This window comes from Ischnura elegans, chromosome 6 (assembly GCF_921293095.1).
Source record: "Ischnura elegans chromosome 6, ioIscEleg1.1, whole genome shotgun sequence".
Taxonomy (NCBI): domain Eukaryota; kingdom Metazoa; phylum Arthropoda; class Insecta; order Odonata; family Coenagrionidae; genus Ischnura; species Ischnura elegans.
The window spans coordinates 24546650-24570429 of NC_060251.1; the positions used below are offsets into that span (position 1 = coordinate 24546650).

At 41.2% G+C, this 23780-nt stretch overlaps 1 protein-coding gene across 3 annotated transcripts in view; it reads left to right on the forward strand.

Annotated features, from left to right (window-relative positions):
- The window catches only part of LOC124160197 (bifunctional heparan sulfate N-deacetylase/N-sulfotransferase), a 1039810-nt gene that overhangs the window by 808434 nt on the left and 207596 nt on the right, over window positions 1-23780 (forward strand). For all 3 annotated transcript variants that reach the window (XM_046535973.1, XM_046535975.1, XM_046535974.1), the window contains one exon: window positions 10262-13271. In XM_046535973.1, coding sequence (XP_046391929.1) covers window positions 12760-13271 — 512 coding nt within the window. In that variant the 5' untranslated portion in view covers window positions 10262-12759. The remainder of the gene's footprint in view (window positions 1-10261; window positions 13272-23780) is intronic.

Consider the following 23780-nt stretch of genomic DNA (forward strand, 5'->3'; position numbering starts at 1 on the left):
GAACTTTTACTGAAGTTGTAGCTCTTTCACGAATCGTGTCACGGGCCTCTCTTCAACCTTGGTTGAACTCCCTTTTAGTATCAGTATCTTTGGCCATCATTCCTATAATTTGTTCGACACTGCGTTTCTCCGAGTTTTGTTATGAGCTGACATTTTTACTGCTACTGAATTCTTTTACGTATTTCACAACCTTCTTTACATTTTTTTTCAAGTGTTTCGTCCGAAGTCTTCTTTTGTGACTTTCGCCATGCATACTGAATCTAGGAATATCTTTTGATGTATTCTCTCTCCTGATCACACGTATACTTTACTCGCCGTGGAAATAGGGAACAAAATTCCCTTTTTTGGCACAGATCGTATATAATGGCAAAAATATCATTTCAATCTACGCAGGGCATGTCCCAATTGACCCAACTTGATTGTAATTGGTGATATATTTTGGAATTAGGAAACAGGTAACATTGTCTAAAGCAAGAAGCTTATATAAAAAGAGTAGCTCTTCTACGTGTCGAATCGCGGGCCTTATACTTATATTTGACCTTGTTTGGATTCATGATTGAAGAGTTTTCGCTATATCGACATAACTTGTCATTTATCATAGGATCTGTTTGATGCTGTCCTCCTATCAGCTCTTTTATTGCCCTTATATTTTACCAATAGCGTAATTCGTATGCATATTTCACATTCCCCTTCACTCCTTCCATGCATATTTGTGCGTAATGGCAAAGCTTCCCCTTCTTCCGCTTCATCCTAACCTCACGGGAAATGTACCAACGTTTCCAGCTTTGGTGTACTAATAGGTTAGTTTCCTTCATCAAAGAAAACGAAAGGCATTGATTGCGATTCTTTACCCACCATTACTGTATCCATAACATACAAATTATTTCGTTTTAGATAGACCGGTTTAGACAAATGGCAATGGTCCATTTTTATCCTCACTTGAAAAGGGCCAGATTGGCGCCCATGCGATGCCACTCCACGTGACGTCACAGGGACCTAGTTTCTATACGAGAAGATAGGGAGTTATACATCGTCTGAGGTTACCAATGCATGCATGAGGCGCAGAGCTCAGGGAAACATGTCTTAATAATCACTTAATAAAACTGGCTAAGGTCGGAAAGTTTTCTTCGTTTCATAATGTATTAATAATCCTTATTTAAGCCAAGCGCTACCAGCCAGCAGGGTACTCAGCTACCCGCTAGCAGCCTGCATCGTATCAGCGCTAAGCCTCGCCTCAAGGTCACCTCACAGAGCGGCAGCGGGAAGCAGAAATACGTCACACGGAGAGATTTCCCGGCATTCATACTTACGCGTCGCGTTTTCGCTCGCTTGAAAATATTCACTTTTCATTTAATCGCGAAAAATAGATATCGTCATTTAAAAATCTAAAAGCGTGAGATACGTACTCCAGGAGTAATAATGTTTCGATTTAGGCAATAAAAAAATAATAGGAAACCACCCTATTGGCGATGTTTTGTGCCATTGGGGAACAGGTAGTATTCTAGGAAACAAGGAGCTTTTTATAAAATTGAGTTTTTCTTCCTGGAATCAAATCATGGGCCTCATGCTTCGATTTAATCTCGGCTGGATTACTGGTTGTGGGGTTTTTTTTCTATATAATCATCATCACTGTTCAACAACACTATGATCGGCACTATGGTAGCTTTCCCCTCAGTTCTTACCAATAGTTTCGCATTCGAAACGTCCCATTGTGATATATTGCGGAAACGGATGGCTGGTGTTTTCGTCACTAGCAAGGTGGAAGTTTTTGTCGCGGGGAATGGAACCAAGGACCAATAGGGAGCACTCCAAGAAGGGTGGACCTTGGTTCGATTTCCCATCTAGGTTGATATTTTAATTTACCTGCCATTGTGAATTTCTTCTTCATTCACGCTATAGGATAGGAAATAATCACAAAAAAACTATGCTGAGAACATAAAAATGATCTCGGGATCGGGGGATTTTAGCAGGAAAAATGAGGAGAAACTTATAAAAATCCCATGTGTCCCTTGGATGGAGAGCAAGATGTACCCATTTGTAATGGATTTACTTCAGAGCGGAAGGGGTTGGGCATCGTGTAGGGGTCCAGGGTCAGTGTATGAAGGGAGGCTTGGAGGGAGACAGTTCCTCTTCACTTAATCTTCAACCGTTGTACTACATGGGAGGTCGGCCCTGGAATACCACAGCCACCATGCTGACCCAACGTTGGTTTTTTTTTTTATTGGACGCACCTCATTTATTTTTTCCTGGAAAAATGTCCACTGTCCGGCTTTCTACATGTAATCTCCCGGGATCCGCTCCGCCAAGATAGCCTTTTGATTTTCCCGGAAGTGGTGTCGTCATTCTTTTCTGGGCGCTCGTTTCCTGCTTTATCGCCATGATGTAGTCAGTGTTTTATTTTGAAGATGGTAATTATTCATCATAATCACAATTCAAATATCGGTTGGTTGATTAGACTCGGCTTTCCACTCAGTTCTCAAAAAAGATAAACTTTCAACAATTCATTTATAGTGCGAAATATCTCTCTTTTTAATGTCCCGCTAAACCGACCCTGTGTTTCAACTAATAGATAGTCATTATCAAGGTCATTATCTCGTAGTTGAAAGGGTGAGAATTAAAAGGTTTTGTGGAACGTTACGAAGTGGGTTAATTCACACCATAGGTACTATATGATTCCACCAACTGAAGCCTGAACACTTGATATATATGCTTAATGCATTATTTTCTGTGTAGTTGCCTTCATCACCGACTCCATTTGTCTCATTCTACCATACCTTTCATTGCTATTTTTCCTTTCCTCTTATGTAATTATGGGTGCCGTTTCACCAACATATCTCATGATGAGGTCCTTTATGTTCTCTTATTCTTTAAAGTTTTTTATGTCTTATTTTCTCTACTGTTCTTCTTGATAATGCTTATTCTATGGAAACTTATATCTTATGACTTTAGCTTTAAATTTATTTAAAAGAAATATCCTTTGTAGGTATTCCGATACCTGTTTTGATTAATTAATCGATTGTTCTTAAGGCCGTAGCAGATTGAGTCACGAGGTTTAAAAACCTCCTCCCCACGGTAAACCGTTAGGGATATATTATTTGGTGTCTGAAGTCATCTCGAATAGCATTCACCCTACAAGTAAATTATTCCTAACTTTTCCTCGTAACATCCTTTGTTCTAACTGGTGTACCTTGTCCTTAGCAATGGAATCTGAAGAGCGAAATACCGCAAAGTCTACGAAGCTTACGCATAACGTGATTTAAGAAGAGTACACCTCAGGATACGAATGTATACCTTAGAAATATAGATCTATGAAAGCGTTGAGCAAAGCGGCATAACTCCTGGGGACCGCAAGGAGAGCACCGTAAACTCGTGTCGGAAGGGAGAAGAAATGATTCGCCACTTCAAACGCACCCAACTTTCCGACGTTCATCACACGCTGCGACGCCAGGCCAAAACAAAGTTCACCGAGAACGGCGGAGCGAGGACGGGAATCGACCGGAGAAGAAGGGTCGCATATTCTCTCGCAGTTGGAGACAAGAGGAGCAGCCTGTTTCCTTCCGGCCAATTCCCATTCCCTACCCTCCCCTTGGACCAGCAAACTCCGCAATGGCCACCCTCAGGCTCCTGAGAAGTCGCCGAAAAACATTTTCCGTCCGGCCAGAATCCCTCCAACGTCTTCAACATCAGATATGACCGCCATACCGAAAGTACTCTCCTCTCAAAGCAGGCAGGAAGAGACTTAGACCCATCCACTGCATGCAAAAGACGTAGCATCCGCTATGACTGCGCAATGCCGGTGAAATATGTTTTGCTAACTTTTCACATAAATAGTAGGACTGTACTGAATGTGTGGATTTATCTTTAGGATTGAATAACAAAAAGGGAGTCAGTACCTGCATAGTATTCGGGTTTCCGAATCAATTAAAGTAGAATTTTTTCCTGCTGTCTCAGTCGACTGTTGCTTCTGTTCTTTTCATTACATTCTCATATTTAAATTCCATAACAGCGTTAATTTGCTAACGGCGTACAAATTAGTGCTATGACTTGCCTGCTCTCTATTTATATCAGGGCACTTACTTATGTTATGATGAAAGCTGTATTGTTTTGATCGAAATGAATTTTCTTTATAATCTTCTAAGTATCATTATGAAAGAGACAATCTTTGATCGCAAATTCCTAACTAACAACCCAGTAGGATCCAATATTTTTTATCCCAATCGGTGGGAGAATACTAGGGTTAATTATCTTTTGAAACAGTCGTGACAATTTTCATAATCCAAAATTATGATAAGCATTAACAAGACTCGAGATGATGGTATGGAATGTGAAACGGAAAGCCCGCAATGTTAAAATACAATTGCTAGGGCACTGCTGGGAGATAAGAAATTGAAACTTTCACGAAAACGGCATATGCTCATTTTATCGGTGGCCGTGCATATCTACTTAAAGGCACACCCCTCGCCTGGTCCCTCCCATGAATATTTTAAAACTCCTCCCTCACTCGGCACGAAGGCAGGCAGAAAGTAGAGATACAGTATGGAAAGAGAGGAATACGCCTCGAGAAACCGGAGGGAGTGAGGCTATGAATCTCCGGCAAATGTGAGGAACGTCCCGCCCCGAGAAAAGAGGGCGGAAGAGAGCCAGCAGCCGGGCGAGTACGTTTTGTTGCCTCTGGTCCGCGCAAGAAGGGCCCACAGAAAGCTTCCAGATTTAGGAGAATGCTGGATCGCGTCCGGAGGGCCATCATTTTGAACTTGTCCGTCCTCCGTCCGATGGCTTTTCGACTGCGTGACTGGCGTACTGAGCTATAGTGAACCTACACAGGCTGAGGTGGGGTGGGAGGCGAATTTGACCAGTTCCGTGGGAGGACACGGAATAAAAATTACAGCGTGGTCTCCATGATATTGTATCCATGTAATGACGATTTTAAAAAATCTCTTATGTGTATTAAGCGAGGTATCCTGGTAGGAGTTGAAGGAATTAAAACTTTTCTGTCTCCACATGATGTTTTATTCTCTCCGACCATGTTTTCTTTCTAGAGTAACATTAAGAAGGTGGTTGTTTCTTGATAATGTTAATGTTACTCTGTAGGGAAACCATGTTCGCAAATTATTAATTCCTTCAATTCCTACTACTAAGGGATTTCCACCAAGTCACACCTGCTACTGTTACTTACAAGATGTTCTGATTGGCTGTTCCATTCACTCATCTGCGTACAGCCCAAACTAATGATAGTTCATCCATGCAATGATCAGCGTATATTTCTTGTGCAATGCTTTGGCGCGCTGAGGTCCCTTCGCCACGCGCCTAGTGAGGCAGCTTGAGGGGTGAATTGTAGATATGAGGAGGTTTTTTTTACGAGAAACAATTTTTGGGTGGTTCTTTACCCAGTACTGTTTGCTTTAGTATTCCCATGGGAAAATCATTGAATACTTTTATTTTTCTCTTTTAAATCACTTTCACTCAATGTAGTGCTGGGAAATTAATGTCATTGCGCGGAAAAAATATTGCTGCATTCGTTTTTTGAAATTCTTACAGATACTATCCGCAAGTAACTTATATACAATTATTAAGTAGGTAACTTATATGCGGTTCTCTTATGTTAATTTTTAGTATTATAAGTTTTTAAATACGAGATGCATTCATAGGAATATTATTTATTCAATTGAAGTATCGTCATTTTTATTAAACTCATAACTAGTTAAATAATTTTTTGATTGGGGAAAATGTTCTGTCGGTAAGTATTTCATATATATGTTATATATACGGAAATATAAAACCGATACATCGCTGTCTTTGCATTTCTCACTTAAAAACTTTGAAGTTTTATGTCTTGAGCATACCTCAGTGAGCCATGTTAATTGTTTTGTTGGTGTGTGTGATGTTTAGCCAATAGCTTTCTTTTGATGTGAACCGCTTGAGGTGATATCAGTAACCTGTAAAGAAAATTGATAGAAATTTTGATTTTAGTGTTATCTATCAAAGTTATCCGGAAAATTCGTTTAGTTTTTTTCTTTACTATTTACTTATCATCGACATTTTTCTCTACGCATAGTGTCGCCTTGTGACTTACTATGATTCTGTCAACAACTCTATTTCTAATATCCCCATCCATTTGCACTAGGCGGCCTTGTGCTACTTTGTGTTTGCATCATAATGGAGGGGGTACGTTGAGACCTACCCTGGCTAAATGAATTTCAGTTCATTTGCATGCTGATTCTAGTTTGTGCATGCTTATTAAAGGAGCCTAGAGCTTTTCGGAAGCGCTCCAAGAATTCCATATCCCAGAATGTATGGTTGATAAACATGTCCTTATCTTTCCCATTTCCCGTGAGTTGTGGTTTTGTCGCGACGCTCGCGCCTTGTAGAGCTCCTGAAATATAATGCCAACATCAATCATGTGTTTACATGGTATTTGGGGTGAGTGTGCTCCTTAAGATAACCGCTTTCTTGAAGTGTGACCATATTGCTTCGCGCCGCTTAACTCATCTCCACTTATTACCTTGATCTTTCGGATTTGTATACTATTTATATTTCGCCTAATTTTTTCTTTTTACTTATAGTCAACGGCTAATAGTATATTGTAAATTATTAGTCTATTAACTATTTAGACTTTTAACACTTTGCGGTCCAACGTCGAAGCTGGCTCGATAAATCTAGTTCTACGACCAATAGGCTTGTCGTATCAGCAGGTCTAACTTCGAGTTGAGTACGACATCACAAGGCGAAGCGATTTTACTAGGGCAATGTTTCAAGATATTACCTGATTTGCTGTCAACTTGAAGTTAGACATGATACTACGACAAGCCTAGCGCTTATAGCACTAGACTTGTCGAGCCAGCCTCGGCGTTTGACCGCTAAGGTTAACACATCGCATATATAACGGTCCATGGTATAACGGCACATGGTAAATTATTATTTTTTGTCGATTCAAATTCCGCAAAAATCAAAAATTAACTTACTTCATGCTATGACTTTGTAACTTTACCCGCTTTATTTTGGTATAGTTTTTCCATTTCCCCCTTTTACGGTCCTGTTATGTCTATCCTTATTTTCCCATAATTCGCCCATTACGGGCCATTTTTCAGACAAGTTCACGCAATACCCTTATTCACGCTCATATTTTTTCAATATTTTCTAAGCTTTCATCTCTATATTTTTTCGTTCTATTTTTAAACTATAATGAGTTTTCCAGACATTCTGATACCATACTTGGATCCAGCGAGGTAATATCGTCGCCAGAAAAACCAAGGGCTTCTCCGCAATTTGCATCGCAGCAAGGCATTTTCTTTTCTGGTGGCATCGATAGTCCAATATACGTATTAAAAGACCATATGAAAATGTAATATCTACGTAAAGAGTTGTGCCTGTTCATGATGAGGAAAAGAAGTTTTTAAGCAAAAGTCAGGTGTGATGCTTTGAAATGATTAAGGATTAAGTTTTTGGAAAATTTAGGGACAAAAGTCAAAAGCCTACTAAATTATGGACCTCTACCATCCCGGAGAAAAATCCTCATTTCACCATAACGACAGCACAGCTAACGGTTTAAAATCTCAACAAGCGACAGTGTTCCTCCATCAATACCTCAGCACTATTTCCGCAAGCTACTGAAATAGCTTAGCTAAGCTAACTCTTCTTTATATTTTTCATTTTGTATGCGAATCGAATGGAGTATGATATGTCTTATTGAAAAACAATTCTTCCTAAGTTATCAATTTGTTTCCTAAACTTCAAAAAACTGTGGTCGTCTATTCCTCCCTACGGCAAAATAGAACCTAGGTCAGTTCTTACCACTGTAGATAATCGCAATGGCGTGATCGCCTATAGGGTGAAATGCCGAATCGTATTTCCTGTAACTATCGCTAAAGATCCAACAGCGAATCACACACAAAGCGACTGATAACCTGAGTTATCTAAGAGTGATAGGGATTTTTCGCGGAAAATAACTCGCCTGACAAGTTCAGTAGCTTGCGAAAATAACGCTGAGGTATTGATGGAGGAAGACTGTCGCTTGTTGAGATTTTAAACCGTAAGCTGTGCAGTCGTAATGGTGAAAATGAAGATTTTTTCTGTGCGATGGTAGACGTCCATAACTTAGTAGGCTTTTGAATTTTGCCCCTAAATTTTCCACAAACTTTATCCTTAATCATTTCTAAGCATCCCACCTGACTATTGCTTAAAAACTTCTTTTTCTCATCATGAACGGGCACAACTCTTTACGTATATACTAAATTTTCATATGGTCTTTTAATACGGATATTGGACTATTGATGCCACCAGAAAAGAAAATGCCTAGCTGCAATGAAAATTGCGGAAAAACTCATGGTTTTGCTGGCGAGGATATAACCCCGCTGGATCCGAGTACGGCAACAAAAAGTTTGGAAAACTCATTATTGACAAAAAATAGAACGAAAAAATTAGGATCTCATCAAATGGCTAGTGTTAAATCGGTGAATTGTATTTGCAGTTTCAGTGACGAAAAAGCTATGAAATATACCTTAATAACGAAAATTACACTTAAAACTGGCGATTAGATTTTGCCCTCCTATGAACACAATAGTGGAGAGCTTCTTGTTGTTTCACTACTAAATGTATGGATTTTGTAATGCACGATTGTAGGAGGGAAGTACTTAAAAAAAAGCCTGTATAGTAATAAGCATAAGATGTCAATAATAATCTTGTCCTGTGACAATATGGCTTAGTAAGTTTTGGGCGGTGTTTTAATATGTGGAACAACATCATTAGGACTTACAGCAATGCAGTCCAATTGCTTTTATAGACGCAATCCATCCATGAAATACCTTAAAATTTCATCAACGACAAACACTTAATGTGCAAAAGATAACTCGTCATATTCTAAGATTTTTCTAGGCATGCAGTCATCACTGTACACAACAATTGAGGGGGTGATAAGCTAAGGGGAACTAGTGATTTATTTAACTAGAGATAGGTCCAGAAATTGATCAAAGAAATATACAAAAACTTGATGGCCAAGGGACACGAGTGAATCCCTGTTCTGTGCTGACATCGAGTGAAAAATCAAATGCACTACCAAATATCTAGTCGATCTCTTTTGTTTTCTTTAATTTATTTCTTTACCTAACTCTGTTTAGAAAACAAAATCATGTGTACCCCTTGGTTTTTCGCTCCTTCAATTGAGTTCGAAATTATTTCTTTAAATTATCAATAGTAATCACTCCTTTTTTAATTGTTTTCTCAATTTTTATATTAAATACGTAAATTTCCAAGGCTAATCTCGAATATGCTGTGTCATGAGTATATTTATATATTGGAAAGCACCGGCTATCAAAATATCAGTTTCCCTAAGCATATATCAGAGATTACCAACCTTCTGTATCGACAGTCAACAAAAAAATGGACCCAAAGTCCCCTATCACAAATCCAATGCTGTGATTACCTGGATAATAAGCTATTGTTGACATTATGGAAAATATGAAAAATGTTATCATAAAAACCGTTGTTATCCAGAAAAACTTAATCGTAGACGAGATAGGTTATCGAATAATAATCAATATCGATAAGAATCTATGAGATAGAGAATCTTAGGTAATCGAATATCGAAGTAATCAGCTTTTTTCTTTCATCTTTTTTTATATAGATATTTCTCTAGTTTGAACCAGCTGTTTTTTGATTGACTCTCACATGAAACCGCTTATTTCCAAACATTTTTTCAAATTACGTTATTTTAAGGCACTTAATTCTGGAGGAGATCATTTTCACCTGTCCGCATCAACTTGTGTTCCTCTTGACGCTATCTTCTTAACTTCTGAAGTAAGGTTTCCTTCTAGCAAAGATATCTGAATTTTATTTGCGAATTTCAAATCCGGAAAGTAAATATCGATGGCGATAGCGAGGATTATCCCAATGAGGATTGCCGGGTTAAAAGGTTTTGTTGTCAAGTATCCATGATAAGTGGTTTTATGTTTTCGTGCGCACAGTAGGAAGGGTATTTGAGAGTTATTTCACCTATTTCTTGGGATTGTAACTCCTTAACTTTAAACTACGTCCTAGAATTGAAGCCTTAACCCTTGAAAATGTAGAGTGAGATGACTCGAAAACGTTGGTAGACATGGAATTCATAACCCGGTTGGGGGCCACGGTAGCCCTCACTATTAGCGTTTAAGATCTTACATGGCTCGCTTTCTTTGTTCATGTTCATGTGAAATACATACATGTTACTTGTACTCTCTGATTTGTTTGCCTGCCCCTTTGTATAGCGTCTGTTTTCAATCTTTTGCAGGTGTTGGCCGGAAGATATCTGGAAGAGCATCTCCGTAACCCTTCTCGGCGGCCTACTCCGTTTGCAGTGCACGAGGTATTCTCTGTGAGTGAAAAGAAGTTGGAGAGTCTCAGCCACTGAGCCTATGTTGGAGTAATGGGAGAGAAGAATATTAGATAAGAAGTGGAGGAGGCACGTAAATCGGAGATAAGACGCAGAGCCGTTGTCCTCTCACCGTGCGAAGTTAGAATGTCAGTGCTCTCTTAGCCGGTGAACTACCTTTACGATCTACCCGGCTGAGGGAACTGTCTTTCGAGTTGTGGGAGAACCTGTCCCTTTTTACACGCCCCAACGCAATATCTTGGTCTCTCACGCCGGCACGACAAAGGGAGCCCCTTATTCCCGTTATCCAGTTCGCGGCTCTGTTTGAATTGTGTCGTATATCTCCGTGCACGCGTGAGAGGCGCCGTTTTACGCCAAGGGAGCGATACACCTTCAACACTTTCCCTTGATTGTGTAAATTTTTTGTTGCCCCCGCGACCACTCGTGGAAGAGAGTGTGATACATTCTACCGGAAGATAGCGCCGTCATCGAGAGCGCCTCTTTTGTTGCGTCGCTATCGCCGCTGCCATTATTTTCTTTCAACACCTCCCCCGAGGAAACATATCTTCCGAGCCTCTTGAATCGTGTGCGTGTCGTCTTGCGAAGCGTTCGTTTCGTTACCGGGAGAGAAAGGGCTTTCTGGAGTAAAACAACTCGTGTCTTTTCGAGAAATTTCCATAAGGAGTGGCGGCATTAGTTTCTTCAGTTAAATCGACGGGGCTGAGGCGTCGCATATGTGTCCAGTACCGTAGAGTTTGTGAAGTTCGCCACGCACACAACACGTTTTGGAAGCACGACCGTGACTCTAGATCCACCGTAGAGTCGGCTCCTTTGGTTTAGGGCCCGCTATCCCTCACCTGACCGGCCGTTTATCTTCGTCTCACCCGCCGGAACCTTAGGGACCCGGCCGAAACGCCTCGTGTGAGACGAAAACTTAGTTTTCAAACACTCCCCTCACCTCCCAACTCCTTCTTCGGGTGTTCTGATGAAAGATAGCTTTCTTCCTCCGCTCAGTTTCCAGTTGATAAGAAATCGAACGGCCATCGAGGACGAGCGGAGTATCATAAGCGCTCCTTACAGCTTAAGGCGTTGTGTTTCCTCACAGACGTTCGTTCCTGGCAGTATTCATCGTCCTGTGTACCAGGGCCGGCCAAGAAGTGGTGTGCAGCGGTGCAGGAGAGAACCAGGGGCGGCATGCCCCTCAACGGGCGGCGTGACGGCGGCCTCCCGTACGAGTGTGGTGCGCATTCGTTGCAGAGAGGGCCGAGAGAGGCGCTGCCGGCGGGTACTCTGGCGGAGGGAAGGAGAAGCGTGGCTGCAAGATGGCCGTAGCGCGCAACAGGAGCTGGGGAATTGTTTGGAAGCACAGTAAGTGGCGAACAGACAAGAAAATAGACAGGTAAACCTGAATGGAGAGCAGTAGGTTTGTTTAGTATTGAAATCGTTCTTTTTTATTTTTGAACTCAAACGGTTTCGTGTTTTTTTCTTCATTGATATTAGTCATGGCAGTCTTTTTTGTTGAAAAAGCGCAGCTGCCTTCGAAATGAGGTTTATTTAAGGAGCAATTTTTATGTTTTTTGGGTTTTTAATTTGTTGATTTAATTAACAAGTTCTCACCCATCCTCAATCGGGGACACTCAGAATTAAAGGCAGGAACTGAAGTGGTGAAATATTTTCGAGTGCGTTTAGCTAGTTGATGGACTAGGTGAGCAGTGACATCGGAATAGAGTGAGGCATCGAGTGTATATTGAAATAAACATTGGCCCTAATATTTTCCGGATACGGCGAAGTTTGAGCTCGAAAGATTTCTAATATAATCTGATTGCTATTCGTAGCAAGTGCCATAAATTACTCCCAGTCGCTGTAGCCATTCAATAGTCTGAAGGCTTTTTCAGATATGTAAAGTATGCTCATATTTCAGTGATACATATGCTGAACTAAGGACATAAGCAGACTGATAGTCGACCAAAGTGAAATATTTATCGAAGTTTCGAAGAGGTGCAGGTTTAGTTTTGCAGCCTAACTTATTTCCCTCGCTGTGATTCATGTAGAGAGAAGCAGCTGGTGCAACGGACGGAAATTCTTGGAGAATTATGTATTGATGGACGAACGATTTCTGTAGCAGATTCAGCATCGAGGGAAAAAACTGCTTACGCCACGGAGAAGTACAATTCGTGGGGAATCAAGATAAACAATAGTTTTTGGCGGCCAATTAATTCACGTGGTAGCAATAGTGGAAGATCAGGTTTCTTCTTGCGCAAAAGCTTCTTTTCCGACGGGAATAATCCAGAAAGTGTCCTTGACAGACTCGAGTGTTGTTGTTGCAGTCGTCGTCGCCACCTAAAAGGTCCGGGTTCGAGAACCGGTCCCGCCCCAGAGACGGCTGGTAACCAAGAGGAGCCTTGCATGCCATCGCGATGCGCGTCGAAGGCTCGGGCCCCAACTCGGGCCAAAGTTCGCCCACGGCCTCCGCGAGGGCCCCGCTGCTCCACAACGCAGCGGCCCCCGCCGATCGGAGGCCGCAGTGGGCCCCTTACGGGGGCGAAGACGGAGCCCCGTCCCCTGAAGATGGGCCGGCGACGGCCGAGGACACCCTCGGCGGCGGTGGGGCGGTGGTCGGGGGCCCGCCGCCGCAAATCGCCCACAGAAAACTCTTGCTCCTGCCCCCGCCGCCCCCGACGAACAGTGCGCGAAGGGGGGGCGGGGTGTGCGGGGGCGGCATGAGGATCAGGTGGAGCGGGAGGGACTTCCTGAGGTTGTGGGGCGGGGGTGGGGGGCGGAGGTCGTCGCTGCTGCCCCGCTCCTGGAGGCGGTGGCGGTGTCTGCATAAGAGGGTCACCGTGTTGCAGTGCGTCTTCATCCTGGTCATCTTCGTCATCTTCTCCACGCTGCTGCTCGTCAAGTACGTCTCCACATCGCCACTCACAAGGTAAGACTACTGCTATTGCTCCGATAGCTCCTGTTAAATGTCAAGGTCTTTAATCTACTAAATCAGGGGTCTCCAAAAACTCCTCCGCGGGCCGGATCCGGCCCGCGGAGAGCTTTCATCCGGCCCCCGCACTCATTTCAAGTAGCGCGCGATTCTCGCTCGTTTAACTCTGTGAGACGCCGCTAGGAGCATTGCATCACTGTATTGCTCGTTAAAGTCGCCTTCAACTGTTCGTAAATAAGAAATACGCCATCGGATACTTCAGTAGACGTTGGTATCGAATACATCAGTCATCGGCAAATTTGCTATCCGGCCCGCGGGGCGATTCGGAACTTGGAATGTGGCCCTCGTGGCCTAGTACATTGGAGACCCCTGTACTAAATGATAAGGGTGATTTTGGTGTGTTGGCATTAATTCACTTCTCTAGAGTATAATGTTCTTAATACTTACTGCAAAAACATAAGATTGAATAATTGCTACTGCTGATTCTAAACCTAGTAATGCGATTTGTGTGATTAAAAGAAGGGATGGAATTGAATATTAAATTGAAGGTCCTGTATATCGTAGTAGGGTTATCAATAAGTGTCCTGCAACCATATTGGCAGCTTATCGTACTGCTAATGTCCCTGGTCGGATTATATTTCAACTAGTCTCAATTAAGACCATGAATGATATTAAGACTGGAAGGGTACCTTGTGGTACAAGATGAGCAAATATATGTTGAGTATGATTAAATCAACCATAAATTATAAATCATAATGATAATGCTAATGTTAATGTGAATGATAAATGTGTAGAACTTGTGGAAATATAAGGGAATATTCCTATGAAATTATTAAATAGAATTAATGAAAATACGGAAATGAAGATAAATGTACTTCCATAATAGCCTTGAACTCCTAATAATGTTTTAAATTCTTTGTGTAATGTATTTGGTGACATTTTCCAGTTTCATTCGCTTACGGTCGCTTTGTAGAAAATAAATTAGGAAAAAATTGGGAGAGGAGAGTTCTGTGAATCTATATTTATATATGTATTTATTTATTTAATCCAGTCCAAAAACAGCACGAGGCCAATTACAGAGGACTCACAATAACAGGAGAAACAATTTAATAATATTCAGCAACGTAACCAATAATGAACAAAAAATATTCAACAGTTTTTTATAAATAAATAACAAATAATAGTAATGTTCATCGGGTGGTGCGAGGATTTATTTATTTATCAAGTTGTCTACATACAGCATAATTGCCAGTTTATAGTGGAACAGTTTAAAAAACATAAAAGAGTACAAACACAATTAAACAAATAAATTTAAATAAATAACAATGCGTTGAATCTAATCATGTTGACCTTAAGAAGTTCTATTAAGATAGGAAAGAGCGCAGTTTGTAAAAGAGTGGTCAGGCAAAGAGAACGGGTCAATGTGGTCTGGAAGAGAGTTTATGTGGGAAGAGAGGTGGAAGAGGAGGGAGCGTTTGGTCAGGGGGATATAAATAATAGGGGATGTGTGTCCACTATGCGTTTTCCTAAGGCTGTTCCCAAACCCTGTAGTGCTACTTTTTTTTGCGTCCGACAATTCCTTTGCTTCGTTTTCTCACTACCAGTTGTTTACGTGTCGTCATACAACTTCTGCAGTTGGACATCCTGCAGGTTAGGCACACCTCTTTACACGCTAAAAGCTAAAACAAAAACCCACTTGATTAATGGTCATGAATCCCAGATCCAAGTTTCACACTTCCCTGGGTACTATTCTTCCCTAGCTACGGCGGGTGGCATTCTAGTTTAGAATAAAAGGCTATTAAAGAGTCTGATCTGTAGTTTAGCGTGTTGTTTAGAGAGAGAAGAGGAGGCATTCGCGCATTGCCTTTGTACATAGTATTACACCTCATGGATGTTAAACTGGGAAAGAGAGGTTTCAGATCATGATATATAGTCCACATTAAGTGTCCATGGTTAGTAGCCACCGCTCAGGCAAGGAGCTTATAGGGAATCAATGCAACCCCCTTAAAAATGTTTTCCCCTATAGTTCCTCGCGATTTTTGACCTTCATTCCAGCCACCTCTTAGTAAAATTGTGTTTACTCTGACAAAAGAAAATATATAAATACTCTTGAGGAAATATAAATATTTTGCGTGACGTTTTCTCCTGTTGTCTACGGGTTGAAACCTTTATATATTTGTTTGCACCTTTTTTATATTTGGTGATGTACAAAGATTTAATACGAAGATTTGAACCGGTGGATATCCCGAGACTTCACGCAAAATACTTCGCCGGGAAAAAATACATCATATATTGCATAGTTTTTATTCACCATTGGCGAAGATGTTAGCACAAAAAAATATTATTTTCCTTCACGAATAGGAAGCTTGCTGGGTTGCCTGTTTTGTGCTTTCCTATTTTTTTTATTTCACAGTTTGGGACTTCCAATTCCCCTGGAATATCATCCCCGTCTCATCCTACAATCCGAATCAGAAATTCAATGCGATGCCAGCGCCAGCGGCAAGCTCTCGTACGTCTACCCCCCTCCACGCTCACCACCGCTCTTTTTTTTCTCTCTCTCATGTTTCCTATTTCCTCTTCCACGTATTTTCCATCTCCTCTCGCATGAGGCTTGCCTTTCTCTCCCGTTATATTCCCTCTCTCTTTCGTTCTCATATCCCTCAGTTCAACGGGCCAATTCGCGCGTCTGTTCCTGTCCTCCGGCGACCGCGGAAGGTTGCTTACCGGTTGGTTTTCAATACTGGGCCAGGCCGCGGAAACGCTTTTTTCCCCACTGTTTGTCTGATTTTTCTCCATTTTGGTGTCGATATTTTATTCTGATGCATCCAAATACGCCGTAGGTAATCCAAATACGCCGTAGGCAAGACATTATGTCCTCAGTGTTGCCAGGAGCCTATGACTAGTAATCAGTCAGGGTCGACATCCGAAACATGTATTTTTCGAAAAATGATGTATAAACTTTCTCAGGAAGCGATGACAGTGAATCATATGGAGATTTGCTTCTGTGTAATACATATGTATTTTAGCCGATGTTTCGAACGACACATCCTGCGGCATTCCCTGATTTTACGACTTGGAAGCGGTTTAATAGTGGGCTCTTTACCATTTTTTTCATTGTTGTCTGTGCTGCAGTATGAAAAAAGAGACTTACTTATTTTTCGTTTTTCAATCCGTCGTGGTCATCTTTGGCTATTCGCCTCGAAAAATCCGTCTTGACCGTTTCGCATATAAGTTGATGAAGTCACTAGCTCACCGTATCGGTCTCACGTGGTCGGTGAGTACCAACATTATTGTCAGCGAATGCTTTCGTATATGATGAGTTCTCTCCGAAGGAGTAAATTAACCAAAACTCTTGTGACGTCACCTACTCATGAAAAGTGGTTAACAATTTTCGCTTTTTCTCAATTCAAAATTTAGAAGAGATGGCTCAATGAGTAAGGCTTTTTATTTCGTTTTTACTAATCATTCCCCTCTATCAGTCGATTTTTTTAATAAAATGTGTTTTCGGGTTTTAGTGAACGACCTCTTGTTGCGACCCCATTATTTTGACCCTGTAGCAAACCCGATCAGAAATAATGTCCTCCCTTTTGCTTCAGCCCTTCTCATAATCATGGGTTTAAGTTCCCTTGCCACACAGTTTGTCGACATTTTCATTTCAGGGACTCGCTGATCAACCTTCTTGCTCATAATAATGATTCAGTAATCAAGGTTAGGTTTTGCGTAGTATTAAATTCATACCCGAATTTTCACTCGAACTATGAATTCACTGTCATTGCTTTTACTATAAATTCATATTATATGATGTTATTCCTTGAATATAGATAATGTGATAACGTTTGCATCGGAATTCATGGCGAAAAAACGGGCAATGCATAGGGAATTACTACTGGGTGAAATTAGTGTAAATTTTGTATTTGAATCGCAAAGTAAGCATCATTATTTTCGTCGTGAACATGTGAATTGTTCTGGTAGATTTGTGTTGTAAATTGGTCTTACAGTCGTATCGTATCGATAAAAGACTCGTAATCTTTATTTTTTTGTAGATACGTTTTCAGAAGCATAATGGATGCTTTTCGTGGATTAATTGCTCATGAGTCGTTGCGATTGCCATGGTTATCTTTGCAAGAACAGCTGAATCTATCCAGATAGGTTAGCTTGACACTTATATCTCACTGTTCTGGAATAAGTCGATAGACGTTTTTGAAGGCGGAGCGAAATCAGTATTGATTATAAGTAGAAGGCATATTTTTGACAGACATTTATTGGAACTGTTCTATGCCCTCATATCTCCTGGGATAAACTTATCCTCCAATTTCTTATTAGGTTAAAAAAAATGGATTGATATAATGTCCACGTCAATCAAACGGGATGCCGATTAAGTCAGATAGGAACGACATGCATCACAGTTGTTTTCCGTCCCGTGAGATTTCAGACCCATGCGTTCTTCTTTTTTTTATTCCCGATTCTCGTAATTTTCCTTGCTGCGTGGCTGGGCCGGAATTCGCTTCGCTTATTTCTCTTCCACATATTTTCCCTTGCTTATATTCTGTGGGACGCAGCCTATTCCATCAACCAGTCACTTCCCCTTTACTTCATTCGCCTCCGCTGAATACGATACAATCTGTCAAAGAAAAGCATCCCTAGATATTACACGAACAAGCCCGTCAACATTTTTGCCGAAAGATGACGCTTGGGTTGAGCTCAGGGGCGGAATTAGGTAGAGTTGGGTAACCATTCGTAATCTCTAATTTCTCAGAGAAAAGAAAAATTAGTCAGTAGATGTTTAGCGAAAGTTAGTAGCTCGCCTGTTAAATTTAAACCCTTGTGTGTTGCATTTCTTTTTAATTTTCATTTCGTCAGGAACTTACTTTCCTTTGACGAAGTAATTGCATACAATTCTAGATCTTTGAAAGGCCGCGGAAACCACTACAAAAATGCCCATAATGCTCCAGAGTGGTTTTGGTGGTGTTCTAACTAAGATTTATGTCTATTTAAATATACACTTCTACAGGTCAAATCGTTTTACAGTTCAAATAAAACAAAATTGATCAAAAAATTTTCCAAACTCTTCGAATTATCTAGGTTTTACTGTAAAGTAAACCAAAACAATCAAAAGGGGATTCGATGCTGAATTTAGGTGTTCGTGTTAATATTGTTCTTCTGTCGATTTCAAGATTTCCAGTCGATATCTTCTCACGCAATTACATTATTCAGTTTAGTATGTGCTTTACCCGTATATGGTAGCATTCTCTTTCACCCTCTGTTTCTTGCTCTTCATTACATCATGTAATTGGCTGTTTTTCCGTCCCTCCAAATGTCCTCTTACGACCTGCTGATCCTTCTCCATATCTTCTTCAAAGGTTTTGTCTTTGAATACCTCTCTGGAGCACCCACTAGTTGCCTTTACTTTCGTCCTTTCTCACTTCTTTCATTCCCCTAACCAATCTTACCTAGAACGCCATTAATCAGTCCTCTTGTTATGTATACAATTCCCGCATCCATCAAGAAAATATTTAAATGCTTATAATCTGGTGCAAGTTAAAAAAAAGGTTGGGGAAAAGATTAATTTTTTAGAGCAATTCAGCTAATTGGGTGGTACATTAGAGGAAAATGGATGCAGTAACAAGGGCATCCGGAATAGAATTGCGTGAAAGCAAAGCAAAGGAGGCGATCGTGAACAGAAATGAGCTTATTAGAGGGTCGGTATGTAAGAGTTTAAAGAAAAGGTTAGTGAAGAGTCTGTTCATGCGGTTCTGAGATTATGCGGTTTTGTAAAGTATCACGAGCGAGGGATGTGAACTTAAGGAAAAGGTGCGTGGTAAAAAACTTGAGCAGGTTGAGCAGTTCAACTATACAGATAGTACGTTAGAGGAAAATGGATACAGTAGTGTGGATATCAGGAAGAGGATTGCATTACAAAATGAGGCGTTCATGAACAGGAATGAGATTATTGGAGGATCGGTATGTAAGAGTTTAAAGAAAGGGCTAGTGAAGAGTCTGAGTGTAGTTCTTTACGGTGCAGAAATATGAACTCTAATTAAGGAGGATGAGAAAGGACTGGAAGCATTCGAGATGTGGGTGAGGGGAAGATAGGAGAAGGTATAGTGGACGGATAGGAGAAGGAACGACGATGTGTTGTACATGGTGGGTGAGGAGAAGCGGCTTCTTGATGAGATACGGAGGAGGAAGAAGGAAGATAATAGGACTTTTAGACTGAAACGGAGAAGGCCTCACTGTGTGTTGAAGAGAGTCCATGAATGGAGAGGAGATTGCCAGAACACTTCTGAAATACTCCTGGGAAATCTCCCTTATTCGCGAGAATACTTTAATGATATTAAGGCAGTGATGGAGATAAATTTACTATTTTTTTCCTTTTGTTAGCATCATAGCTTTTCATTGTTGTGATAAGTTATTTATAATTTTCGTAATATATCCATGGCTGCTCAATGTAGGAGATGGCAATGAGAGCGTAGTGTTTAAGCCGTGTAATTTCTGACTCTTTTTATCATTTTCTTTGTTGTTTTGCTTTTGTTTAATCATGTTTTCGGAATTTTAAATAATGAATTTAAAAAAACAAATAGCAAATCTATCATCAAGTTATTAGGCCTTTACTGTGCACACACAGTTTCTGCTTCACGTCTATTCCAAAGCCAATTTCAAGGACTGCTCTTAATAATTGCCTCACGTGCCGCACAACAGGAATGCAGCCGTCATGCATATTAACTCCATGATTGACGCGTGGCTTGTAAGCACCATAGTTCTCCGTCTAACCGCTCCAACTATGTCGCTGGAAGCGCTCCATTCGCATCTATTCAATCTGTTCCCACACTAATTGCACGTTTCTCTATTTCACCAACCTTTTCCATCACACCAGTCCTGGTTTTTCGCAGTTTCAATTTGATTTTCTCTCATATTTTAAACTTAAAATCCGTTTGAATTGGTCGATTTCCCTACGCATGGTGTGGATGAAACTGTAGCTTCGTGTCTTTTTGCTGTTTTATAATAATTTTATAGACTTCCGACGTGACACTCAAACGCGTGGATATATATTTTTAATCCTGCATATTTTGTTCTTTCAATTTCGTGAATAAGAACTTGCTTTGAATGTAAGTTACACTTTCTGAATAATTACTCATATTCACTTGTCTTGTAGCAATTTCCAACGATGTGCCCGTTGGATAGGCCAGGTTATTAAGCACTGCAATTTGTTGAGGAATGTAATAGGGAATAATTGAGGAAATAAAGGAGGTAATAGGGAATGTCGAGGGAATAATTGAGGAAAACGTCCTCCGAGGGAGGCAGACGGATTTCTTGGGACAGACAAAGGATTCTACTGCTATTATTATTATTATTATTATTTATGTCCTTTACCCGTGGACACAGAACAGGGCAAAAGAATGTATAGGGAATTGAATAATCGATTACGACGTGAAACTAAGAGGGCAAGGGAGGCTTGGTGGAAAAGACAGTGCGAGGAAATGGAAAAGTTCCAGAAGGATGGAGAAGTAGGCGCGTTGTACGCCAAAGTTAAGTCGCTATCGGGCGGCAAAAGAGGACAAGCCATGTCTAAAATTAAGGCTAAAGATGGGAGGATGCTAACCGAGCGAGAAGAGGTACAGGGTAGGTGGAAGGAATACGTGGAGGACCTGTATGACGGAACGAACAGACCAGAGAGATTGACTCTAGAGGAGGAAAGTGCAGTGGAGGAGGATAATCTTGGGCCGGAGATATTAGATTCAGAAATAGAGAGAGCACTCCGTGAAATGACTAGTGCGCAAGATCTATGAGGAGGGATGTTGGCCGGAGGATTTCGTGAAGACGGTTTTAATTCCGCTTCGGAAAAAGAAGAAAGCTGTGAAATGCGGAGATTATAGGACTATCAGCCTAATATCCCATGCGGCTAAAGTAGTGCTGAGGATATTGAACAGACGAATGGAGGCGAGGGCAAACGAGTATTTGGGCGAAGATCAGTTTGGTTTCAGAAAAGGGAAGTCAACTCGCGATGCAATAGCAATAATGAGGGCCCTCGTGGAGAGGAACCTAGAATATGAGCAGGACGTATATGTGTGTTTCGTGGATTTTGAAAAAGCGTTTGATAGGGTGAACTGGGTAAAGTTAATGGATATTCTCAAGAGAATAGGTGTAGACTGGAGGGATAGACGACTGATTTGTAATCTGTATATGGCCCAGACTGCGCAAGTGAGGATAGCGGACGGAGAATCTGGGTGGGCAAGCATTGGCCGAGGTGTGAGGCAAGGCTGTCCTCTATCGCCACTGCTCTTTAACGTGTATGCTGAAGAGATGGTAAGGGAAGCGTGGGATGAGTTAGAAGCTGGGATAAAAGTGGGAGGAATGATGTTCAAATCAGTGAGATTCGCGGATGACCAGGCGTTGATCAGTCAGTCAGCAAGGGGGCTTCAGGCCCTAGTGAATGCGTTATACGAACGTTGCGAGGAGTTTGGGATGAGGATTAATCACAAGAAAACTAAGGTAATGCGGTTTTGTAAAGCATCACGAGCGAGGAATGTGAGACTCAAGATAAAGGTGGGTGGTGAAAAACTTGAGCAGGTTGAGCAATTCAACTATTTAGGCAGTACGTTAGAGGAAAACGGATACAGTAGTAAGGACATCAGGAAGAGAATAGCATTAGCGAAGGAGGCGTTCATGAGCAGGAAGGAGCTTCTGAGAGGATCGTTGTGTAAGAGTTTAAAGAAAAGGTTGGTGAAGAGTTTGGTTTGGAGTGTAGCTCTCTACGGTGCGGAAACGTGGACTCTGAGGAAAGAAGACGAGAGAAGATTGGAGGCGTTCGAGATGTGGGTATGGAGAAGAATGGAGAGGGTGAAATGGACGGAGAGGAAAAGGAACGACGAAGTGCTGGATATGGTTGGCGAGGAGAGAAAGCTTTTAGATGAGATACGCAGGAGACAGAAGGTTTGGATGGAGTTAGTGCTTAGCGGTGAGGGGATGTTGAAAATGGTGTTGGAGGGTAGAATGTTGGGGAAACGAGGGAGGGGAAGGAAAAGAATAGGATTTTAAGATAGATTAAAAGAGAGTAGGCCTTACAGTGAATTAAAGAAGGCAGTGCTGGAAGGAAAGGGAGGCTCCCAGATCACCTCTTTAGTACTCCATGGAAACCTACCTTAATCGGTAGAATACTATAATAATAATAATGTCCTTTACCAGTTAGGTAGGTTTGCAAGGGGCATTTGAGAATCACTCTTGCTGTCTTCACCCTCATCTTGGACTGCCCTCTTCAATGCCTACTCCCTTTCATTCTACTCAATGTATATAAAATCTTGTTCTCTTACTTCCCCTGCCCCGTTTACGCAATATTCTTCCCCCCAGCTCGGGTTTTAACATCCTCTCGCCACTCAGTACTCCCCCAATCCTAACCCTCTGTCCTTGCCATCAACATCATTAGTTAACAATCCTAAGATTGGTTTGACGCAGCTGTCCATTTCTTTCTCCTTTCCGCTAACCTTTTTATAGCGACGTATTTCTTCTCTTTTACATCCTTTATATACTGTCCTATATAACTCATTCGGGGCCGTCCCTCGCCCTTCTTCCCTTCCACCCAATTGCGTAACTAGGAATATGCTTTGGGGAGGATGAGAGGGGATGGGGAAGGGCGACTTCCCACCCCCCCCCCCCTTCGGGAATATTTAGGAAAAATGACATGCCTGCAAATACATTTTACATAATTGTAGCCCTTAAAATTTGGGTTTCATTGAAATTTACTATATATCAAAACTAGACAATAGTTATGAATATTATTTTTTTTCTCTGAGGCTTTGGGAGGGAACTATCCCCCTCAACCCCCCCATAGTTTCGCCACTGCTTACACCTGTCCTTCTGCGATAGTCTTCATCAGGCTATCATTCCTCAAAATGTGGCCGACTAATTTGTCCCGTCTTCTCCTTAATGTTTTTAGAAGAATTCTCTCTTCTCCCATTCTTCTTAGCACTTCTTCGTTATTTGCGCGGTCAAATAGATTGATCGTGTAAGTAACGAGGATGTAATCCATTTGACCGTGTAGGTAACTAGGAAATCTCATTCAAAATCTATCCCTACTCATCTTCCCATTGCATCTTCTTCAATCCTCTTCCCATCCGTTCATCTTCTCATTCTTCTCCGCACCCACATTTCATACGCCTCTAGTCTATTCCCGTCTACAACGTCCGCGTTCCTCACCGTAAAAACAGCAATTCAGAAAATAAATATATATTCAGCAGATGATGTATATAAATTATACATATCAATAAAAATGAAACGACTGCAATTATTGCTATTTAATTTTTCATGAAGATAAAAATGCATTTCCTCAGTGATTTCTCCATAGTTCCCTGTCTATTGTTTAATGTTGCAGTATCATGAAATCCCAAATTCTCGTACCATGCTCCTGTAGTGGCATCTCGTTTAGCTTAAATTGAGAAAACTTTTGGATTATCGTGGGATTTACTTTTCATCAGGTCTCATGATAGCTCCTCTACTTAAACTTAACCTTGC